The 22,350-nt window shown below is 36.4% G+C and overlaps 1 protein-coding gene across 8 annotated transcripts in view; it reads left to right on the top strand.

The window, feature by feature from the left end:
- The window catches only part of ASCC3 (activating signal cointegrator 1 complex subunit 3), a 247,270-nt gene that overhangs the window by 201,357 nt on the left and 23,563 nt on the right, over positions 1–22,350 (top strand). For all 8 annotated transcript variants that reach the window (XM_023762284.1, XM_006098563.3, XM_023762281.1 and 5 more), the window contains one exon: positions 13,401–13,625. In XM_023762284.1, coding sequence (XP_023618052.1) covers positions 13,401–13,625 — 225 coding nt within the window. The remainder of the gene's footprint in view (positions 1–13,400; positions 13,626–22,350) is intronic.

Below are 22,350 nucleotides of genomic sequence, written 5' to 3'. Positions count from 1 at the left end.
AATAGAAAATTTGGATATTCATTAGAACTTTCAGAAATTTTAGAGATACCTACATTTTTCTTGCCAATCAATGCAGACTTTGCTTCATAATGGAATTGTTCATATATACATTCATACATGTAAGCTACCATTTCTGTTAGTTTCCTCTACGACCTAGCTTTTTGCATTTCGAATAAATCGGAAGTTCCCTTAGAATATTTAAATAGATTTTAGATAAAAAAATTTTTGTGAAGTGAATAAAATCTAATACAGTTGGGAAACTTCTGAGCTGTCTCCAGTACCTTTAGGAATTGTCCACTATAATGCTGACTTTCTATTGCTCTAGGTATTATAGCACAAGTCTCTCATCTTCCCAACTCTAAGCCTCAGATATGTGTTTGTTGGTTAGACATCTAGGAAGATTTTTTAAACTTATGAGCCTTTATGTGAGCACTGACCTATTTCACAAGTCTTGGGGTGTTCTATTACATGTGTTCTTTATAGTTTTTAATTTGTTGATATTTGCACTCTGTCCTGAGAGACAGCCATTTATAAAAATTAAAGTTCATATTTGTATTAATAGTGATAATGCTATCCAGATAGAATTCTAATATACATTTGAATATCTTCAAATATGCAGATTTATATATCCCATTATAATTAGAAATTCAGAATTCTTACCAATGGTGTCATGTTCTCCCTCATGGGAAACTGTGTTACGATGTTCAGGTCATTGGAACAGACTTTACATAACATTTTAATACAGATGTATAGAATTATAGATGCTCCTTTATTTAAAATAGGGTTATGTCCCAATAACCTCATCATAAACTGAAAATGCCATTAGATCAAAAATTCACTTAATACACTTATGCAAGAACATCATAGCTTTGCCTAGCCTACTTTAAATGTGCTTACATTAGCCTACAGTTGGGCAGTTATCCTGAGTTTCATCTCGAGAGTAATTGCCTTCCTCTTCTTCTCACCAAATGGGCATTTAATGCATTATGGGATACAAAAACACAACATCCAAAACATGCTGGCAACACTGTAAAGTATTGGTTGTTTGCCTCTTGTGATCACATGGCCGACTGGGATCTTCAGCTGGCTACTGCTGCCCAGCATCACGAGAGAATATCATACCTTATATCTCTAGGCGAGGGAAAGATCAAAATTCGAAGTACAGTAGTCTACTGAATGTGTATCATTTTCACACCATCATAAAGTTGAAAAAAAAAGCTTGAACCATTGTAAGTTGATGGTTGACCATTGAAATCATAAAATGTGTGTTCTCCAACTGCAATGGAATTAAAATATAAATCAATAACAAAAGGAAATTTGGAAAGTTTACGAATGTAGAAATTAACACACTCTTAAATAACCTGCCAACTTAAGAAACTGGAAAAAGAAGAGCAAACAAAGGAAACAGAATAAAGATTAGCAAATAAATGAAAAACAGTAGAGCCTGGCCAGTATGCTCAGTGATTAAACATCGACCCAGGAACCAGGAGGTTAAGGTTCAATTCCCATTCAGAACATATGCCCAGGTTGCCTACTCGATCCCCAGGAGGAAGCATATAGAAGGCAGCGGATCAATGATGCTCTCTCATCATTGATGTTTATATTTCCCTCTCCCTTTCCCTTCCTCTCTCTGAAATCAATAAAAATGTTATTTTGAAACAGTAGAGAAAAATTAATGAAACCAAAAGTTGGTTTTTTAAAAAGATCAACAAAATTGACAAATCTTTAGCTAAACTAATCAAGAAAAGTAGAGATAACATTCAAGTCACTAAAAACACTAATTTTAGATTTTTGAGGGGAGAAATTATGTGAATGGAGTTTTAAAATTATGTACATAATAAAGCATTATTTCCTTAATCTGACTGTCAAGGCCCTACACAGTCTTCCTTTTTACCTACACCTTCCATTAGACTCTTACAGATCCACCCCCTTCTCCTGATTAACCTTACTCTCAGCCTTAAACATGCTGTATATATACTCAACTTCTCACCTTTGCTTATGGTTCTCACCTAATGTGTATGAGATTCACCCATTCATTTTGGCTCATCTCCCTCGTAAAATATTATCTTACTCAGATTCAGTGATCACTACTTTTCCTAAATTCATGACGCCAGTGTGTTGTTTCATTCATTTGTCATTTAGTCTTGTATTTATTAGCTTATGATATTTTTGCATGTTGGCCTGTTTAGATATTTCACTTTTAGATTTATTTTTCTTTTTGTATATGTAGTTCTTAACTCCCAGAAGAAAAATATTTAGTAGTTATTTAAATAGATCAGAAGTGACTTAATATTTCCACTTTGAGTTTTATTTTTTAGTTTGTTTGTTTTATGTTTGATATAATCTCATAGTCTATAGAAATGCATATTACAAAGAAAGTCACCATAAGAAATATGTAAAATTAAAGGCAGAAGCAAGGTGATGAAAAAAAGTTTGGTTAGCCTTTAGAGATAGATTAGAAAGTGTAATATTTAACCATTTATAAGTATTACATATTGTTTCTAATCTCAGTTATTCCTTTTCAGGACTCAAACCTGATAGCCAGTCTCAAGACTTATATTTCTTAAAAGGAAAATATCTAAACATTGTTAAGCTATAAGGCATTTTTATTATATCTTTGAAAACTGAGGAATTTTTTTTAACTTTCATCAAAGAGCAATTTTTTAAGGTCTTAGCTATAAATCCTGGGAAATAGAAATTTCTGATGGAATTCTTACCACTGAAATTATTTTAAGTACAGCAGACCTGCTGGTGCTCACTATTGTAAGATCCCTTAAAATCCAGCTGTCAACCAGGTGGTCATTCTTACAATGGAAGGAATAAGGTATTATTTCTTGTTCATATTTATTTTTTGGCAAATGATTCTGTGCTTGACCTAAATGGTTGAAGGCCAAACATATGTCCATAAGTTTAAAACATTGATACAAATCAGACACATATATTCACATAGACCTTGAAAGGAAACACACTATGAGTAATTTCAATGATATCCATCCGTATTTACATTTTTGCCATCTGCATATAATAATAACATTATTTTGATACTTTATTTTAGTGAAGCAAATTGCATATTAGAAAAAAATATATATGATTATTATAGAATTAACTAGACCTTAGTTTTATCATTTTCCAATAAGTTTTATAACCAAGGGTGTTTTTGGGGGGGGAGGGGGAGGGCTGTTTTTAGGTTTTTGCTTTTTTTTTCCTTTAAATTAAATTAATCCTGGTGTATCTTTCGTGTAATTCTAGTTTATAGTATCTTTTCTTTTAAAAGATTTACTTTATTCATTATAGTAGCATATAATTTATTCAGTTTGAATAGATAATATTAATGAAAGTGCAAATCATGTTTAGAAACAATACTAATTATATATTAGATTTTAAAAAACAAGTTATATCACACACTTAGTGTTTTAGTAAGTTAATGATTGATAAAAGGTAATATGAAATAATAAAGATTAAAACATGAAGCATATTTTCTTAGCCCTTAATATATCTATACCTGGCTTGGTAAACGCCAGATTATTGTTCAAATATTATTATAAAATACATAATGTACAATCAATTTAATACTTCGGAAAGGCACAGAAATTTAACAGGGTTCCTATCAGGGAAATTTACTGAAATGCTTTTTCTACAGCTTCAGTGGCCAAAAGACAGCACTGGAATGTGAGAATCTAATTTTGGTTTGTTTTAACGCCTCAGAATGTTACAAATTAATCAAGTGCCACTTAAAGTCTAGAACTCATTAACTTTATAAGTTTTGCTTTTCCCATGACAGAGATTAAGTTATAGCATAAAGCTTCTTTAGTCTCTCTCATTGATCAGCTGGCCATCCCACTGTACAGTGCCCTCTCCTCTGCTATTTAGTGAGTGCAATATAGGCAGTGATGTGTGCAGCCCATGAAAGTGCCGGTGTGCTGCTACGTAATGCTGACACGAGACCAAGCGTGAACCCGTTCTGCCTGTTTCTCACCTCGGTAGTTTGCTTAGGTAAAGCAGACTCTTAGAGTAATGCACCTGGAAGAAAACCAGTGCGCATAAACACACTCACACAGGCACACTCAAACCAAGTTCACTTGTTCACACACTTTCACTAAAGAAGAAAACCAACATAGAGTGTAAGTATTTAATAAGCTTCTGATTTTAACAAGTGTAAAATGTAAGCTGTACAGTCAGTGTATTTAAGGGCCACAAGGGCATGTATTGAATAAAGTGACTGGAGCCCTAAGTAAACAATCACTGAAAGGCATCTCTGCAGTAGGGATTTGCAGATTCTTCTTGGGAGAACAAGCAAGTAAGTCAGTGATAGGACGGTGTGAATAAACCATTATGTAAGAGTGTATATCCCCAATAAGCTCAAATCAGTGTAAATATGCAGGCAGAATGTAGTGGCATACACACATATATATATTTTTTTTTTTACTTGATGTGAAGTGACTGGGATTATGGCATTTGTAAAACAGATTGAGGTTTGTAATGAAAAGGGAAACAAGATGAAAACTATTGAACAGCAGGGCCCATTTGATGTGACTATGAAAGATGTTTCTTTATTCTGTTTTTTCTTTGCAATCTAAAAACAGTAGCAGGGGTTACAAGCAGAGTTCATCACAGGTTGTCAATCACTGTCATCTAACATTTGCAGGGAAAGATGTCTTTATTCAAGGACAGCTGGACAAATCAGAGACATAGATTTGCAGTTAGTAGGCTGTCCAGCCTACACTAAATAAACAAGGACAGGGTAGACAAACCAGCCTCTCACATAAAAATATAATGGGCTCCACTGACCTCGCTGCCCTCCATTCAGCTTCAATCCCAGTTGCATAAAAGCTTCACTGCCCAATTTCAATTTCCTTTAATTACCTACATGATGTAGATAAGAAAATGAACCTCACTTGTAGTCAGTGATCACACAGGAAATTAACTAGACAAGTTGTTTAAAATTAGAGGAGTAATTTGGAGGCAAATAGAGTGTCCTGCTGAGGAAGAAGTGGCTAGAAAGGGTTTTTGTTTGCTTGTTTGTTTTTAAGCAGGGATTTTATTTTACTTATTCTTTCTGCTGATCCTGGGATTGCTGCTTCTTTACTTAATTTGAACTGAGTAAAAAAATCTTTGGAAGTAGTCTGATACATCCAGAATAAAATATTCGAAAGAGATAAGAACTAAATAAAGACGTGAAGCAAACATGCCCCATTCTAAAGAGCTTAGGAAAACTGTGAATTGGAATTCCAGGAATAAATGATCGTAGTTTTCACAGGAGGTTCTGGTCAGCGACTGAGGATTAAGTAGCAGTTGTCTTAAGTCAGTCTTCATTTTAAGTCATTTCTCAAGTCCATAATTGTCACACACAAAAACTAAAATTGCTGATTTTTTTTTCATTTAATCTAACTGATCTAAAATCAATATTTTCTGTTTTATTCTTTTGTTTCATAGCACTTGAGTTTTAATTATAAAATGCTGTCGGGTTTCAGAGAAATATAACTATCAATAATAGTTTCCTTCAGAAAAGTTTTACCAGATGTGTAATATAAATGATTCATTCTTTTTCTCTGTCTTTCCACAATGTTTTGAGTTAGTTCACTGAGGTACACAGGAAAGAGCATAGTTCCTTATCACACACTGATGTGAACGTTTAATTAGTATGGATTTAAAAGAAACCTAATTGGAGATTGGAGACTAAAGCCTGCAGTTTCAAATTTGTAGCTGAAGAATACAATTCCTGAATATTTCATCTTTAATTTGACTGTCTCATATTATGAGAACATTGTCTTTCAAAGAGCCAATATTTTTTGAAACACAATTACATAAAATTTGTGTGATTACTTGGATGAAATGAATGTGCCACTATTGGTAAAGCATCAGTGAAGAAAAAAAAAAATCTGTTTTTTTGGACTGATTTTTAAGAATCATATTTTTTAAATGAGTGAATAATAGGTAGTGAAGTACATTTGCATAACTATAAACAAAGATTTGTAACTGGAATCTGTAGAACAAAAACTCACATAATTGAAACTTAAACCTCAATTAGTGTTCTGTATAGTATCAGATGTTGGATGATGATGATGATGATGATGATGATTATAATGCCAAACATGTGTACCAAGCCTTACAGTTTTTAAGTGTTGCATAAACACTACCACATTGAATGATCACACCAAATTCCAATATAAGATAAGGAATTTGGGACATAGGGAGGTTTACTTTCTCTCAGAAGGTCACATAGCTTGTAAATGGCAGAGCTAAAAATCCACCTGTTGTATCAATTCCCAGATTGAGTGTTCTCTCTACCACCTCACACCATGCCATTCCACCCTCGTGATCTCTGACATGTCTATGGGGAAGAGTTGCTACTACATTCTTTGGATTCCTCTTTAATTCAAGCACTGGAAGCAGAAAAGGAGGGACCCTCAAAGGAAGTAATAGCTTTTGATGAGACCTCAGTTAATTACACATACTTTTAACTGCAGAAACTATTATTAATTTGATATTTTATAAAAATTTATAAATCAACTATCAACCTCTTTGAAGATCTCAAAAAATTGCCAATGTCAAATTTAATAATGAAAAAGAATTACTTATTAAAAGCATATGTTAAATAATAATATAGATGCAATCTAAAGAGTGTTCTGCTGTAATAGTCAGTGTCCTCTTCTTCAAGTCAAGTTTGAACATTAACCTACCACTCCTCCCTTCTTCATTTAAAAATAATAACTTTTTACTCTTTCAGCTCAGTCAGAACATCCTCAAAGATACCTTCCTTGACCCACTCTTATTATTTGTACCTCTCCCTCTTTATACTTATCCAGTCATTTTACATCTATTCACAGTCAATTTTGATTAAGGTCTGGCTCCCCAACCTGACCCTGAACCTTCATAAGAGTAGGGGGTCATTTTTGCTTTTGTTCACCATTGAATATCCAACAATATGCTGAGTAAACATATGGTAAAGAAATGACTCAGCATGCTGAGACAGACTTTATCCACTGTGGTTATTAAAATACTTTTACTTGTATTAAAGCATACTAGAGGCCCAGTGCATAAAATTCGTGCACTTGGGGAGGGGGGGGTCCCCCAGCCTGGCCTGTGCCCTGTCACTGAGCGGGAGCCCTGTGAACGATCACCCCAAAGAGGTAGGCCCTACCCACCCACCCAGGGCTTCTCAATGGGTTGCCCCAAAGAGGTAGGCCAGAGCCAGGGGTCCCGCCTCCGTGCCGCGTTGAGCCAGGAGGCAGGACCCCCAGTCAGCCCTCACCGTGCGGAGTTGGGAGGAGGCGGGACCCCCAGGCAGGCCTCGCCTCGTGGAGCCGGGGGACCCCCAGGCAGGCTCTGTGCCGCGCACCCAGCATCAAGCCAGCCCTGCCCACCTGCGCACACCCGCTGTGCGCACAGCCATCTTGTGATGGCATCATGGCGTGACAACCACTTAGGCTTTTATTAGTAAGGTTAGTTTTTACAAAGAAATTATAAAACGCTTAGTTTAGAAAGATTGCTTTATGCACTGAGAAAAGGCATCACTGAAACTCACTGTCTCTAGGTAATCTACATGAAAACTCTGATGGCTCCTTTATTAGACTTAGAAGGATCTCTTTACTGCTTAGCATTTTTTCCAACCTAAAATGTACTCAGCTGTTAGCAGACTCATCTGATACTGATACTGCTGGCAGGGAGCAGAATCACAGTCCTGGTGAAACAGGGGATTAAGGCAATAAATCGGGTAATTCAAGCAGAATTGGCACAGTTTGGAGAGTGGTGGAGTCACATCTTACATGGAGTTTAGTTTCTAACCTAAGCAAATACAACAAAAAGTGCTAATGATCCAATTTTCCTGAAAGTGCAATAAGCATGGTTGTGAGTAGTGAACCCTGTTCACATATGCTGCTTCTCAGTGAGTTCAACACCACCAGGTTTTCCTTGAGCATTGGAGTAAGTCATTGTTCCTTTAGTTTGGCACCAAATGAAGTAGTTGGCTTGCATTTAGAAGTCATGCTTTATGAAAAATGTGCATCTCAGAATACTAGAATCACACATCACAGAAAGATATGTGGAAACTAAGACAGAAATGCCCAGCTTATATTGTTATCAATCAATCAAAATTAATTGATTTTCCTTTCCCTCAGTCTCTCCCCTTCCCTTCCACCATCCTTTCCTCTCCCTTTTCCTCACTCAGTGTAGGGAAGGGAGATGTATAATATATATAATCAAATTTGAACAAGATGGTACAGAGGGAAGTGGATTACTTAGTTAATATTAATTAGTGCTTTCAGCCAAATTCTTACTTCCCACATAATTTTATTTTAATTGAACTTTTCATATAATTTGTAAGTCTAAACCCATTTCTACATATCCAAAACCTGGAGAACCAATTCAGGTTGGAGTATTAAAATAGCTATTCGATGTTCTTCTGGTAAAAGATCAGAAGAAGTTTTCTTTATGAACAGTAGTAAGAAATATAAATATGAATACTTTTTAGACTATGAAACAGATTTACAGCTGATTTCTTCTCCCTTACCTCTACCTATCTGGCTTATTGCCGCCTCTTTAAGTGTATTTTGCATGCTTGACAGAAAGGAAGCTCCTGCTCACTGTGTTCCCCACTTCTCTGTTATTAATAGCAGCAGCATTCTCCTCCGTGAGGCTTAAACCTTAGAGCCCTCCTTGTCTGTTTTCATGGATCTGCTTGTACTGTGTTCTCTGCCGGGAATGCAGGGCATCTCTCTCCCTCTCTCCTCTCCTACAACTGTCCTGAGCCTAGAACAAACACTGCCTCCTTGGGGACACTTTCCCACACATCCAACTCACTTCAGGGCTCTTCCCTGATTAACAGTATTCTATGCTTAAAATAATTATTTATATGAATTATTTGCCTCAATATCATTTTAATTCCTTGAAGGAAAAGATCATGTTTTATCTGAACCATCTGCTTACCTGCTGTTCCATTTTTCTTCAGCCCCGTGGTAAGGCTGGGATGGGTGCATGGCTGCTGATGGAGATTTGGGTGGACCCCGGTATTTGATTGAAATGAGTCAATCATGAGTTGACAGTTCACCTGAAATTCACCTACAATAAAAAATAATAGTACTGTCATTGTAACTGGTCCTAGTTCTTTAGCAGATAACCTCAGAGAAAACAGGAAAGAGCTGAAATGACTTATGAAAAGAAAACCAAGATGACACATGGGGCAAAACATTGTTAACTGCTAATGTGTCAGCATACACTTCTTGCATAAAGCAGGCCAAAAGGGTGAAGACTGTGTTCAAAATAGTAGAGAGTACATGTGATGTTTTTGACTATTGCAAAACAAAATAAAACAAGAGACATAATTTAAACATATTTCCAGTTCCATTAAACAGAATGTTGCAAATATTCATTAAAGATGTTTTCAGCATACTGTTTAAATCAATTGAAATTACTTTTACACCACATTTTCAGTCTCTTGGACTCACCTTTTTCTCTCCCACTATCCGGCCTTTGCGTAGACTATTCCCAGAGTACTTTTCACTTCTCTCTTCATCTAGTTAATATCTGCTCATCCTCTGTGTCTTAGTTTATCTGCCTTTTTTTTTTTTCAGGAAATCTTCGTAACTTAGTCAAATTTCTTTGCTAAACTCTCCCACTCTTCTGTGTATTTCTTCTTCACACCACTTGAATTGTGACCTTGTGATATTTAATAATATATATAATATATATATATACACACACATTAAATATATATATATATAATGTGTGTGTGTGTGTGTGTGTGTATATATATATATATATTTGCTCTTGAAATATATTTATTTAGTCTTCATCCCTGTTTCTGACAGAGAGCTCCTAAAACCCTTGTAATTTCCTAAGTGCTAAGAGCAGTAAAAGTGCCTTTTGTTATGTTAATGAGGTAACTTTCAGAATGCACCTGAGAATGGAAACTCCTTACCAACCCTATAGTTAGAAGGTTGGAACTTTTAACCCCACCACTCCGTCCCACCTTCATTCCCCAACCTCTGGGGGAAGAGAGAGAGGCTGGAGATTAAATTAATCACCAATGATATTATTAATCATGCCTATGTAATGAAACCTTCCTAAAAACCCAAAGGACGGGGTTTGGAGAGCTTTCCAGTAGGTGAATATATGGAGATTTGGGTAGAGGTTCACCTCAGAGAGGGCATGGAAGCTCTGGGCCCTTTTCCTATACCTTGTCTATGCATCTCTTTCATTTGCCTGTTTCCTGTGTTTTATCCTTTCATAATAAATAATAAACTAGTAACCTAATAAGTAAAATGTTTCTCTGAATTCTGTGAGCCACTCAAGCAAATTAATGGAACCCAAGTCAGGGATTGTTAGAACCCCAAATCTGTAGCCAGTCAGTCAGAAACACAGGTGATAATCTAGGTTTACAACTGGCATCTGCAGTGGGGACAAGAGACAGTCTTATACAGTTGAACCCTGAATTTGTGGGACCTGATGCTATCTGCAGGTAGATAGTGTCAGAATTGAGTTGAACTGTAGGACACCTAGCTGTATGTAAGACTTACTTGTTGGTGTGGGACTTCCCCCCACCTCACCCCCTACACACACACACACACACACACACACACATTGAAATTAGTAATTGGAACTCTTTAAAAAATCAACTTGTCAGCCAACCAAAGTATTAAAAAGTCTGCTGTGATTGAGATTGTATTAAATCAATTTTGGGAGAATTAAGGTATCTTTCTCCATTTAGTTAAATCTTTAATTTTTCTTAGCAATGTTTGTGGTTTTCAGTATACAGGTCTTTTACATCTTTTGTCAGATTTATTTCTGGTTATTTAATATATTTTATATTATTATAAATTTGTTTTTAGTTTTGATTTTTGGTTGCTAATATACAGAAATCCAATTGATTTTTGTATATTAATCTTGTATCCTGAAACCTTGCTAATCGCACTTATTCTAGTAGGTTATTTTATAGATTTCATTGGTTTTTCTATATTGATGATCATATCATCTACAAATAAAGGCAGTTTTATTTTACTTCTTCTCTTTCCATCTGGATGCCTGCTATTACTTTTTCTTGCTTGATTGCACTGGCTAGAACCTCTGATGCAATGTTGAATAGAAGTACTAAGAGCAGAGATCCCTGTCTTGTTTCTGATCTTAAGGGGAAAGCATTCAGTCTATTACTGAAATATGATGTCAGTTGTGGGTTTCTCAAACAAGCCAATTACTAGGTTGAGAAGAGTTTACTGAGAGTTTTGGGGGGAATAGGTGTTAGATTTTGTCCAAAAAAAATTTGCATCAGTTGAGATGATGGTATGGTTTTCAAGTTTATTAATAGAGTGAATTACATTAATTGATTTTCAAGTATTAAACCAATCCTGTATTCACTCATTGCACATGTAGTTTGACATTTCATTGTTAAGCGCATATACATTTAGAATTGTTGCGTCTTCTTAGAGAATTGACCCTTTTATCATTATATAATTCCCTTCTTCATCCATGATAATTTTCCTTGCTTTGAAGCCTGCTCTGCCTGACATTCATATAGCTACTCTTGTTTTCTTTTGATTGTTGTTAAATGGTGTATTTCTCTCCATCCTTTTATGTTAATTTATATGTGTCTTTAGATTTAAAGTGGTTTTCTTGTAGACAGCATATAGTTGGATCATGTTTTTGCATTCACTATGATAGTTTCTGTCTTTTAATCAGTTCATTGAGACCATTGACATTAAATGTGATTATTGATAAAAAGTTGACCCTTGAACAATACTGGTTTGAACTGCATGAGCCACTTATATGTGTATTTTTTTTTTTTGTAAATATACAGTCAACCCTCCACATACCTCAATTTCACTTCTGCGGATTCAGCTCGCTGTGAATGGAAAACAGTATTGGTTTTGTTGTTTCTGGTTTTTTTGTGTGTGGGTGGGGGGGTGGTGTTTGTTTGTTAAGAAGAACAATGTGCTCTGGCATATTTCAGAGTGGTGCATTTTGCCTCCCCCTGCTAGAAAACCCCAAAGAGATATTTCTCTGATATTAACTGTGGGAATCTGGTCAAGTTCCTGAAGATAAATTTCACAATATTGTGAGAGCCCCCTATGATTGTCCCCCCGGAGTTTTTAGCACTCAGAGTTGTCCACACAGAGCCTCCCACCACTCCTCAATTGCAGTTAAGGTTTTCTCACCCTGGCACCGGTTCCCCTGGCAGTTTCAGCTTATGAATCTCTGCTCCTCTTAGCGGTGACTCCCTGAATTTGCCTGTGTTTCCAGTGTTGGGGACAACAGTTTTTCCTGTGTCCTCCCCTCAGATGGAGCCAAGAAGAGTTGTTGATTTTTCAGTCTGTTTAGCTTTTTACTTGTTGTTAGGATGGAGTGGTAGCTCCCAAGCTCCCTACATGTAGAACTGGAAACTTTTTGAACAAATTAATTTAATCTAAAATAGTACATAAATCCTGGTCTTCACCCTTTCTTACCTCACCAATCCTATTCTGCTCCCCCTTAATCCCAGCCCCACCATTTTTCTCCCACTTATCTATAGATCTTAAATATTACTTTTTCCAAGAAGCTTTCTCTGACCCACTAACATAAGTAAGTCCCCAAATTGAATGTTTCTTCAGCACTCTGTACTGACCATACATTCATTACACTTGGTAGAACTTTGTCTCTGATGTCCTTTTAGTCTCTAACTCACTGCGTGGGCCCAGTGTCAAGCATGATATTTGATGCCTAGTAGAGTCACTGTTACTTTTGTTGACTGTATAAATAAGAAAAGCATTCATGAATTTCACATGTATTACACATTACTTGCTTTTCCTTACATATTAATAACTAGAGGCCCGATGCATGAAATTCGTGCATGGGGGAGGGATTCCCTCAGCCCAACCTGCACCCTCTCCAATCCGGGAGCCCTCAGGGGATGTCCTACTGACGGCTTAGGCCCACTCCCTGTGGTTCTCTGCTCTCTGCAGGGCCTGCCTGCTCAACGCTGTGGCGACGGGCAAGCAGGCCCTGCTGTCTGCTCTCTGCAGGGCCCGCTTACCTGCTCACCCAGTCACCACCATGATGCGCAAGCTGCCCCTGCTATCTGCTCTCTGAGGGGCCAGCTTGCCAGCTCGCCGCCGGTGGGACTGAAAGTACTGGAGGACTCCTGGGGGGTGGGTCCGGCTGCGCCCGCTTGCCTGCCGCTCCCTCGGCGGGGCTAAGGGGACTGGACGCCGCCATCTTTTTGTGGGCGGGAGGTGACAAGTCAATTTTGCATATTTCCCCACCTTTTATTTAGGATAGGGATAGTATTTGAACAAAAGCAAAATTTCTAAGGTTATCGATGATTTTTCTAAACCATGTTTTAAATGTCAGTAATTAAAACTAAGAAGTACATTAATTATTATACTTTTGATCTAACACAGTAATATATATATATGGATGTGTGTGTTTTTCAGGATGCAGAAGAATACACAGATTTGCCAGTAAGGCATAATGAAGATCACATGAATAGTGAACTGGCAAAATGTCTTCCCTTTGAATCAAACCCTCATTCATTTGACAGCCCTCACACCAAAGCACATCTCCTGCTACAGGCACATCTCAGCCGAGCCATGCTGCCCTGCCCGGATTATGATACTGATACCAAAACTGTCTTGGACCAAGCTCTCAGAGTGTGTCAGGTATGAAAGTCATTTCTGATACCTACATTTTCTCCCATCACTTCTTTTTTGTTGTTTTAGAATTAAATATACTTGCATTTAAACATTTTTACTGTGGCATTTTAAAGAAAAACCTGGTGAATCAAATCAAGAATTTTCAAAGGAAAAGCAAATATGAATTCCAGTCATTCATTTGATCAAAATGTATTGAAAGTAAACTATTACCAGGATTACCAGGCCCTTTTCTCAGCACTGAGCATACAGCAGTGAATGAGACAGAAAAGTATCAGCTCTCATGGGTTTCCAGTCAAGATGACAAGGACAGACAAAAATATGTCAAAGGGTAAAAACTGCTATTTAAAAATAATAATAATAATGTATAATATATAATAAAGGAAATATAGAGAAAGATGGGAGGTGCTGATTTGTATTATTTTTTTACTGTTGACACTATTACAAAATGTCCCCATTTTGCCCCACTCCCACCCCCACCCCCCCATCCTTCACCACACTGTTGTCTGTGTCCATGGGCTGTGCATATATGTTCTTTGGTTAATTTCTTCACCTTCTTTTATCCAGACCCTCCCACTCCCTACCCCTCTGACAGCTGTCAGTCTGTCCCATGTATCCATGCCTCTGGTTCTGTTTTCTTCATCAGTTTATTTTGCTCATTTGATTCCACGTTTAAGTGAGATTATATGCTATTTGTCTTTCTCTGACTGGCTTACTCAGCTTAGCATAATACTCTCCAGGCCCATCCATGTTGTCACAAAGGGTAAGAGTTCCTTCTTTTTTATCGCCATGTAGTATTTCATTGTGTAAATGTACCACATCTTTTTTATCCACTCATCTACTGATGGGCACTTGGGTTATTTCTAGATCTTAGCTATTATAAATAATGCTGCTATGAACATAGGGATGCATATATTCTTTCTGATTGGTGTTTCAAGATGCTTAGAATATGTTCCCAGAAGTGGGATTGCTGCATCAAAGGGCAGTTTCATTTTTAATTTTGTTTTCCACAGTGGCTGCACCAATTTTTAATGTGGTATTTAGGGACTATCTTACTTATAAGGTAACATTTAAGAAACAATTAAAGGAAGGGGGTGAGCCCCGGGTTTATGTGGGGGAGAGTATTCCAAACACTGAGAAAACTAATTCCAAGACTCTCATGTAGGAACTTACTTGGTATATTCAGGGAAATCAAGGATGCCATTGTAAAGAAGATGGGAAGGGGTGATTAGAAAGACGTCAGAGAGGGGTAGGAGAAGAAATTTTAGAAAAAAATGGGGTCAAGTCATGTAGGGAGTTTGTAAACCATGGTAAGGATTTTGGATTTTACTCTGAATGAGAGGGAAGATACTAGAGCAGTGGTTCACTAGTGGTTATGTGGGATATATTTATGAATAGTTACTATACTAATTAAACAGAAATTCTCAAATATTCATTTAAAAATACAATAATAATCCACTATACATTAATATAAATAACATGATTTTTCATGAAAAGTAACTATTTTCCAAAATAATAAAAATTAGTGAAAAATGTAGTATTGTTTTCTATTTTTGCAAGTATCTTTAATATCTTGCTTAACAGAAGTCAGGTAGATTAGTCACCTTTTGCAATGTTTGTTACAATATGTTTTAGTTGAAGTGTATGAAGAAAATCCAGCCTCACAGAGACGAGTAATTTTATAGCCTTTTCAGATACTTGTGGAAATTCTTCTTTGATACATATGAAACCTTGACATGTGATGTTGTTTTAAAGATTAGTTGCAGTGTGGAATCTGAAACCATGTCAATGATTTTTATAACTTGAAGGTGGCTAGACCACGTTGGTATGAGTGAGATTAGTAAGAATTGGGTTGAATCCGATATATATATATATATATATATGTATATATATATATATATATATATATATATATATATATATTAAAGAGAACTAACAGATTCTGCTAATGAATTGGACAGAATTTTTAGGGAAAGTGAGGAACCAAAGATGATTCCAACGCTTTTCTCCAGAGCAGCTGGAAGGCTGGGGCTGCTATTTACTGAGAAATTGAGAGGAACAGGGTAGGAGAAGCATAGCCAAGTGTGACTTTAAGAGATTTTGATTTTCTACATTTTATGACATTTCTGTAATAGAAACAATTTTAAAATTTTCAAAAGACCTCAGATGGTTTTAAAGGTAGAGTAATGAATCTGTGAAGATTTCTGTACAAGTACATTATGGAATCATTTGCAAAATTGAAGACTTGAAAATAAGTATCTCTCAGGCTGTAGAACACTGCAGAATATTACAATTTCATTTATGAATTCTACATCTGTGTAGAGTATCTACATCTATATGTGAATATGTTCCCAGAGAGAAGACTCAGAATAGTCACTAGATTCACTAAATATTCAGAAGATTAACACTAAAAGATTAACAGTAGCCATCTCTGTGTAGCAGGATTTGGGGTGATTTTTAACTTATTCTTTATGCTTCTCTAAAATGTTTAAATGTTTTAAAATGAGTTTCTAAAAATTTTATTATCAGAAAAAAACTTAGTTTTATCATTTAAATGAATAGGGATATTTCCTAAAATTAGAGTAAGCATAAACTTATCAGGAATTAGAAGGGAAGTAAGGCCATAATAAACACATAAATTTTTTTGACACCCTTTTTGTAACGAACACATGGTTTATCTCTCTAGGAAGATGATTTGCCACTCTTCATTAGTCACACTTTATAAACGGGGGTTAAAGTTCCTAACATTTTCGCTAGGGCCCTGGATACCCATTTGTGTTTTCTATAACTGTTTTTCCCCCCTTAAACACTGACCTGTTAATGAACCCTGGGGTCAGAAAGGGTTGGAGAAAAGTTGCAGGAGGAATTAAAATTTTCTACATGTAGATATACTTAATAGATGTATATAGGTGCAGCATATCTAAAAGTTATTTAATCAACTTGCTGGTACTTTCTTTTTCACTATTCAGTCAGTAATGATTTTCAGGCTGTGTGATAATAGAAATTAGCAATTTCTAAAGGAGTCTATTTCTAAGTTTGCTAGAGCAAAGGATTCAGAATTTTAGCCTCTATTAGATATTTTATATATAACATCTAAAGAGAATAGTTTTCTCTTTAATTATAAAACTAATACCTTTCATAGCAGCAAATCTGGAAAAACATCAAAATTAGTCATTTATAGTAATTATGTCTTCACCCCCATGAATATGAGTTTCTTTTCTTTTTTAAATTTTTTATGAAGCTGCTTTTTAATTTTTTATTTTGAAATAAAATTTAGACATACATTATAAAAAGTTTGTAAAGAAAGTAACAACAACATTTTACTATATTCTTTACGCAGCTTCCCCTAATGTTAACATCTAGCCTCAATACTAATCTAGTCCTATTAACTAATCCACAGGCTTCATTCAAATTTTATCAATTTGAATTTCACTCCACTAACATCCCTTCCTCTTTCATGACCTTGGCACTTTGAAGAGTACTGGCCAGTTACTTTATAGAGTTACCCCTCCATTGGGTTTGCCTAATGTTTCCTCATAATTACATTGAAGTTATATATTATTGGCAAGAATGCCACAGACATGATGCTTTACCCTCTCGGTGTATCATCAGGAAGCATGTGACATGAATGTCTCATTATTGGTGACGCTTACTTTGTGCACATGGTGGTATCTGCCAGGCTTCTCCACTGAAAAGTTACTTTTTTCCCTTTTGTAATTAATTGGTATCTTGTGCAAGATACTTAGAGGTTTGAGATTATGCAAATATTGTTTCTCATCATACTTTCTTACATTATTTTCAGTATCCATTGGTGATTTTTGTCTGAAATAATTATTACTATTATGGTTTCTATTTTCTTTATTCCCAGAATTTACTGTAAGAAAGAACTTTATTTATTTACTTTATTTATTTATTTCTGTAAGTATAGATTCACGAGTGTTTGTTTTAGTCTACGAGGTAAAATCCATTACTGTCATTTATTTTGCTACTTATATTGTCTCGGTGTCAGCCACTAGGGCCTCTCACACTAGGTCCTGGATCACGTTGACATGCCCCATCATTTTGTGAACACCACCTCGCATTTTGGCATCTTGTGCTTGTTCCCCTGTCCCAGGCCTGGAATCAGCCATTTTTCCAAAGAGCCCTGGTTCTTTTTATCAGAGAATGGTTTTAGAGACTGAAAACTGAGTGCTTGTTGACTCCGTCCCTACCTGGGTGTCTTCGCCTCTAGACCCACTCGTGGGCAAGACTAGGAAATGGAACTATGTATACACAGACATCTATATCTAGTTGTTTATCTATAAGTGTATGTATGATTATATGTGTGAAAAACATTTGTATTCATAAAATCATGAGTTCATTCTAATACCTCTAATTTCAATCCAACACCAAAGGGTTCATTTTAATCCCCCCCCCCTTGTTAATTTATGACTCCTTTCTCCACCTGTGAGAAACCTGGCTCTCACTAATCAAAATATATTTACTTATTTCCCCAATTCTTGCATACTCCTGATGTAGTTTTAGAATTACTAACCCTTCCTCCTCCAGAAAACAGATGTATTAGCTAGAGTAAAATAGTTATTATAGTTCTTTTTTGTATTTAGAGGCTTAGATGCTCCTTTACTTTGTACATTTACAAACACACTTGTCCTTTCACTTGTTTCTTTTACAAATTTTTATTGTGTTATTTTATAACCTTTAACTTAATAATTTATAACATTAAGTATTCTCAAGCATAATCACTGCACTTTATGCCTTCACATGAAGGTTATAGTTTATTCAATGAGTTCTCTATTGTCAGACATTGAGTGTGCAATTTTCCTTTATTATAAACTAGAGGCCCGGTGCACGAATTTGTGCACCAGTGGGGTCCCTCGGCCTGGCCTGTGGGATCAGGCCGAAACCAGCTCTCCAACATCCCCCCGAGGGCTCCCAGATTTCGAGAGGGTGCAGGCCTGGCTGAGGGGCCCCACCGATGCATGATCAGGGCCGGGGAGGTGCGCAGGAGGTTGGCCAGCCAGGGAGGGACCGTGTGAGGGCTCCAGGGCGTGTCCAGCCTGTCTCACTCAGTCCTGATTGGCCAGACCCCAGCAGCAAACTAACCTGGTCAGAGCGTCTGCCCCCTGGTGGTCCGTGCATGTCATAGTGAGCAGTTGAGCGGCCTAAGCATATCATTAGCATATTACACTTTGATTGGTTGAACGGACGACCAGACACTTAGCATATTAGGCTTTTATTACATAAGATTACAAACATTAGTGATGACCCTCTTAAACATTGGCTTGGCTTTTCAGAAGTCACCTAGAAAGAAACTTAGTTGTCCTGAGATGGCAACAAGCTTCATATCTTAAATCTCTTAATTCTGCAAATTTTTTGTAAGATTATGATAAAAGCAAGCCAGGAAGAGGAAAGAATATAAGGGTTGCCCTTGGAAAATTTGAGCAGAAAATTAAGAGTAAATAAACTTTTCCATAACTGATTGACCATTTTAATGATTGTACCCTATTCTCATTTGATGTGTGAATACTGTTGGCCTTAGAAAGCATTAGTTCAAGCAGTTTTCCAAGCAACAGCTCTGCTGGCTGATTGAAAATTACACTGTTGCCCTCATGGGACATCAGAATGACCTTGTGTTTTGTGTGTGGGACTCAGTGCCACCAGCTTTTACTATAAATTCAACTCTGCTCCTATTTTAGTATAAGGCTTAGGAAAGTCACTTAACCCCAGTGCCTGAGTAAAATACTAGTAGTACCTTACAAGAGTGGGGCATTAGTGTTAATGTTTAAAGTAAACAACAATTTGAGAACTCAGAGAACTAGGTCTGTCTTAGTATCCTCATTCTCAATAGTTCTATTTCCTTGCTTTTCCATAGTCATTTAACTCTAAAGATTTTTATTCTCCCTTTATTTTCTAGAAATATACCTTTTACTTGAGCCATCATTTAGATTATGAAAACTCTTTAATTTTGACTACCTATGTCCTAGGTAATCTTTCACAAAAGAAAACAATAGTTGTTGTAGTGGTAACTTACTCTGGCTTAAGTCAGAATATACAATATAGCTTGCCTTCTCTTGTACCCATCTGAAGTTAGGAATCAAGGTCATTTGTGTCAATTCTTTTGTTTTAAGGTGTTTTTGTTATGGTTCCTTTTAATATTTTTCTGTTACGAACATTTCCATTTCCATCCCACTCAACAAAAATAAGGGTAAAAATTTCTATACATATCTCAATTTTTTAATCTTCTTAAAATATTCTAATTTATAAATTGGACAATTTATGGAATTGATTATTCTTGCCATTCACCTTTGAGCTCCTCTTCTTGATCACGTTAACTTTAAAACATGTTTGTAGAATGTAGTAAATGATGTGGCATAATTTCTGTGCCAAATATACCAAAGAAAAAACTTTGTTAGCTTTTATGGGCGGAAAATTTACAAATAAGAAGTATCAAAAAATAAAATGACTTGTCTAAGTTTTCCAAATGTGATGGCAAAGCTATAACTGGTGATAAGTACCTGGTGTTTCGATTAGCTCTCTCCCTCACACTGTTGTTTGTTTTGTTTTTTTATCAAAGGACAAAGGAATTGTTGTTCAGAGAAGTTAAATAAACTAAAGGTGATATGTTGAGGCAGTACATATGGAAACCTGGACTCTAAATCCTGCCCTAATATCTCTGATCTTTTCTAAAAATGCCATAAGTCTTTACATTAAAATCATTTTTATTTACATGAAAAACTACCTAAATGCAATACTAAGCCAAATCGTATAAGGATTCCGTTGTCCTATAAAGATGGATTTTAAAATTGTACTTGTGATCTAGTCAGAATTTAAAATGTGAGAACTTCACAGGAATTTCCACTTTTTTTAAACTAAGAATTTTTAAATTAATCCCTCCTTTTCATTATGTACTCAAATCACCTTCCGTTAATTACTCCAGTTCCCTTTTCAACAGTCTGTCTATAATTACTTTAACCAGTTTCTAAGAGGGACTTGTTGATATGATTGATATTTGTAATTGCTTTATTATATCACTCTACAGTGTCCAGTTGATATGCTGTTTGTTTTTTTCTTTTGTAGCAACTGCTTATGATTCTTCTTGAGGATTTTATAGTATGCTAGATCGACCATGAATTAATCACTTAACTTCCCCACATTCTTTCCTAAAACTACAATAATTGGGAATAATGGGGGAAAGGTCAGACTGGAGATACAACCATAGGAGAAAGGAGAATGCCAACAGAATTACAAGATGACCCTGTAATACATAGTATGCGCACACTAGAACAACCTATGCATAGTTTTACTATTAAAATACACATACATACATTTTATATTCCTCTTTCTTTCTTGAAGGTTTGCCTTCTCTGCTCAGGTTGGATTATTGGCTTCTTTCACTGGCTTATCACCACCACCACTAATGAGAAATCCTTGGAGATAGCCTTTGTCCATCTCACTGATGCTTTTCTGAAAATCTTCAAACCTTTAGTAGCAATAGGCAATCTCAGAGATTCTTTGCCCCAAGATATGAAACTAGCAACTCCCCAAATGATAGCAAACATCTTCTCTTTACTATTGAGCAAAAGTATAAAGTTCTATATTCTACATAAAGGAACATATTTATAGAGATTGAATTCATGTTCCATTGCCCTAATGGAAATAGGCAAAAGTAAACTAGAGGACGTGCCTTAATAATAATCTATGTGATTCAGTTCTTGAAAGGAAGATCTTTAAGGAACTATGTTATGATGGTTTCCTCTGTTTTATAAATTCTTGCATCTAACTTTAATATAGAAGCTGTTATTTTATACTAGTGTCCCAGTGCACGGATTCATGCACATTGAAAGGAAATTAAGTAGAAGAAATATTTTAATATCACTATTCACCCTTTTCTCTATATAGAAGTGGTCAACCAAATTCAATGACAGATTGAAACACACGCATGTGATGGTGCCAGTGAAAGCTTTATATATATATAGATAAACTTGCTTAATTAGACATGCTTTCTGACTTAGCTAAACTTTTTCCAGCCCAGTGAAGCACCCCATTTCTCTTTCAGGTAATTGTCAGCAACACAGTAGTAAATATCAACATGCAGCAGATTATTATTGTAGATCACACAGGGAGGACAAAGGGTAAAATATTTAGCTGCAGCAGTGTTTGACCATATTCTGCGCAGTGAGAAAACCTGAAGTTATTTTCAAGTTCCACCATTTCTTTTCAGTCAGGTCAAGTTTCTAAACTTACTAACTCTCTGTTTTCCGGCTAATGAAAAGAAAATAGGATTCTACCGAGTCTCCTATCTACCTACTCCAGAACTTCTGTGAGGATCAAATGAGATAAGGCACGTGAAAATGCTTCACAAACATTTGGTTAAAGTGTAAAATGTTTGCACCTGGCTATAAAGCAAGTCGGGTTCCTGGGCTGAAGAAACTTCAAGGAGGCTAGTTGCTAGAGAGAGGAAGCCAGGTGTTGCTATGTGATGTCATTACTGGGCACCCACAGTGACTGTTTCCCGGCTGGGCTGGGCTGTGGGCTGCACTTTGCACCATGGGGTCTTGGCAGCATTGGCTGCAATTTGGTGGGGTGTCGCTCTGAGGTGGTGGTGGGGCCTGTGTCCCACTTGGGGGAAGCTGAGTTGGTTTGTCAGTGCCAGGTCCGTGGTGCCGTTTATTTTTAAATGGCCAGTGCGCATACATGGCAGCTCCTTCATTAAGCATCTGCCCCCTGGTGGTCA

The sequence above is a fragment of the Myotis lucifugus genome, unplaced genomic scaffold, assembly GCF_000147115.1.
Source record: "Myotis lucifugus unplaced genomic scaffold, Myoluc2.0 scaffold_240, whole genome shotgun sequence".
Lineage (NCBI taxonomy): Eukaryota > Metazoa > Chordata > Mammalia > Chiroptera > Vespertilionidae > Myotis > Myotis lucifugus.
Note: the sequence above shows the minus strand (reverse complement) of the source record. Positions and strands in the feature narration are given on the sequence as shown.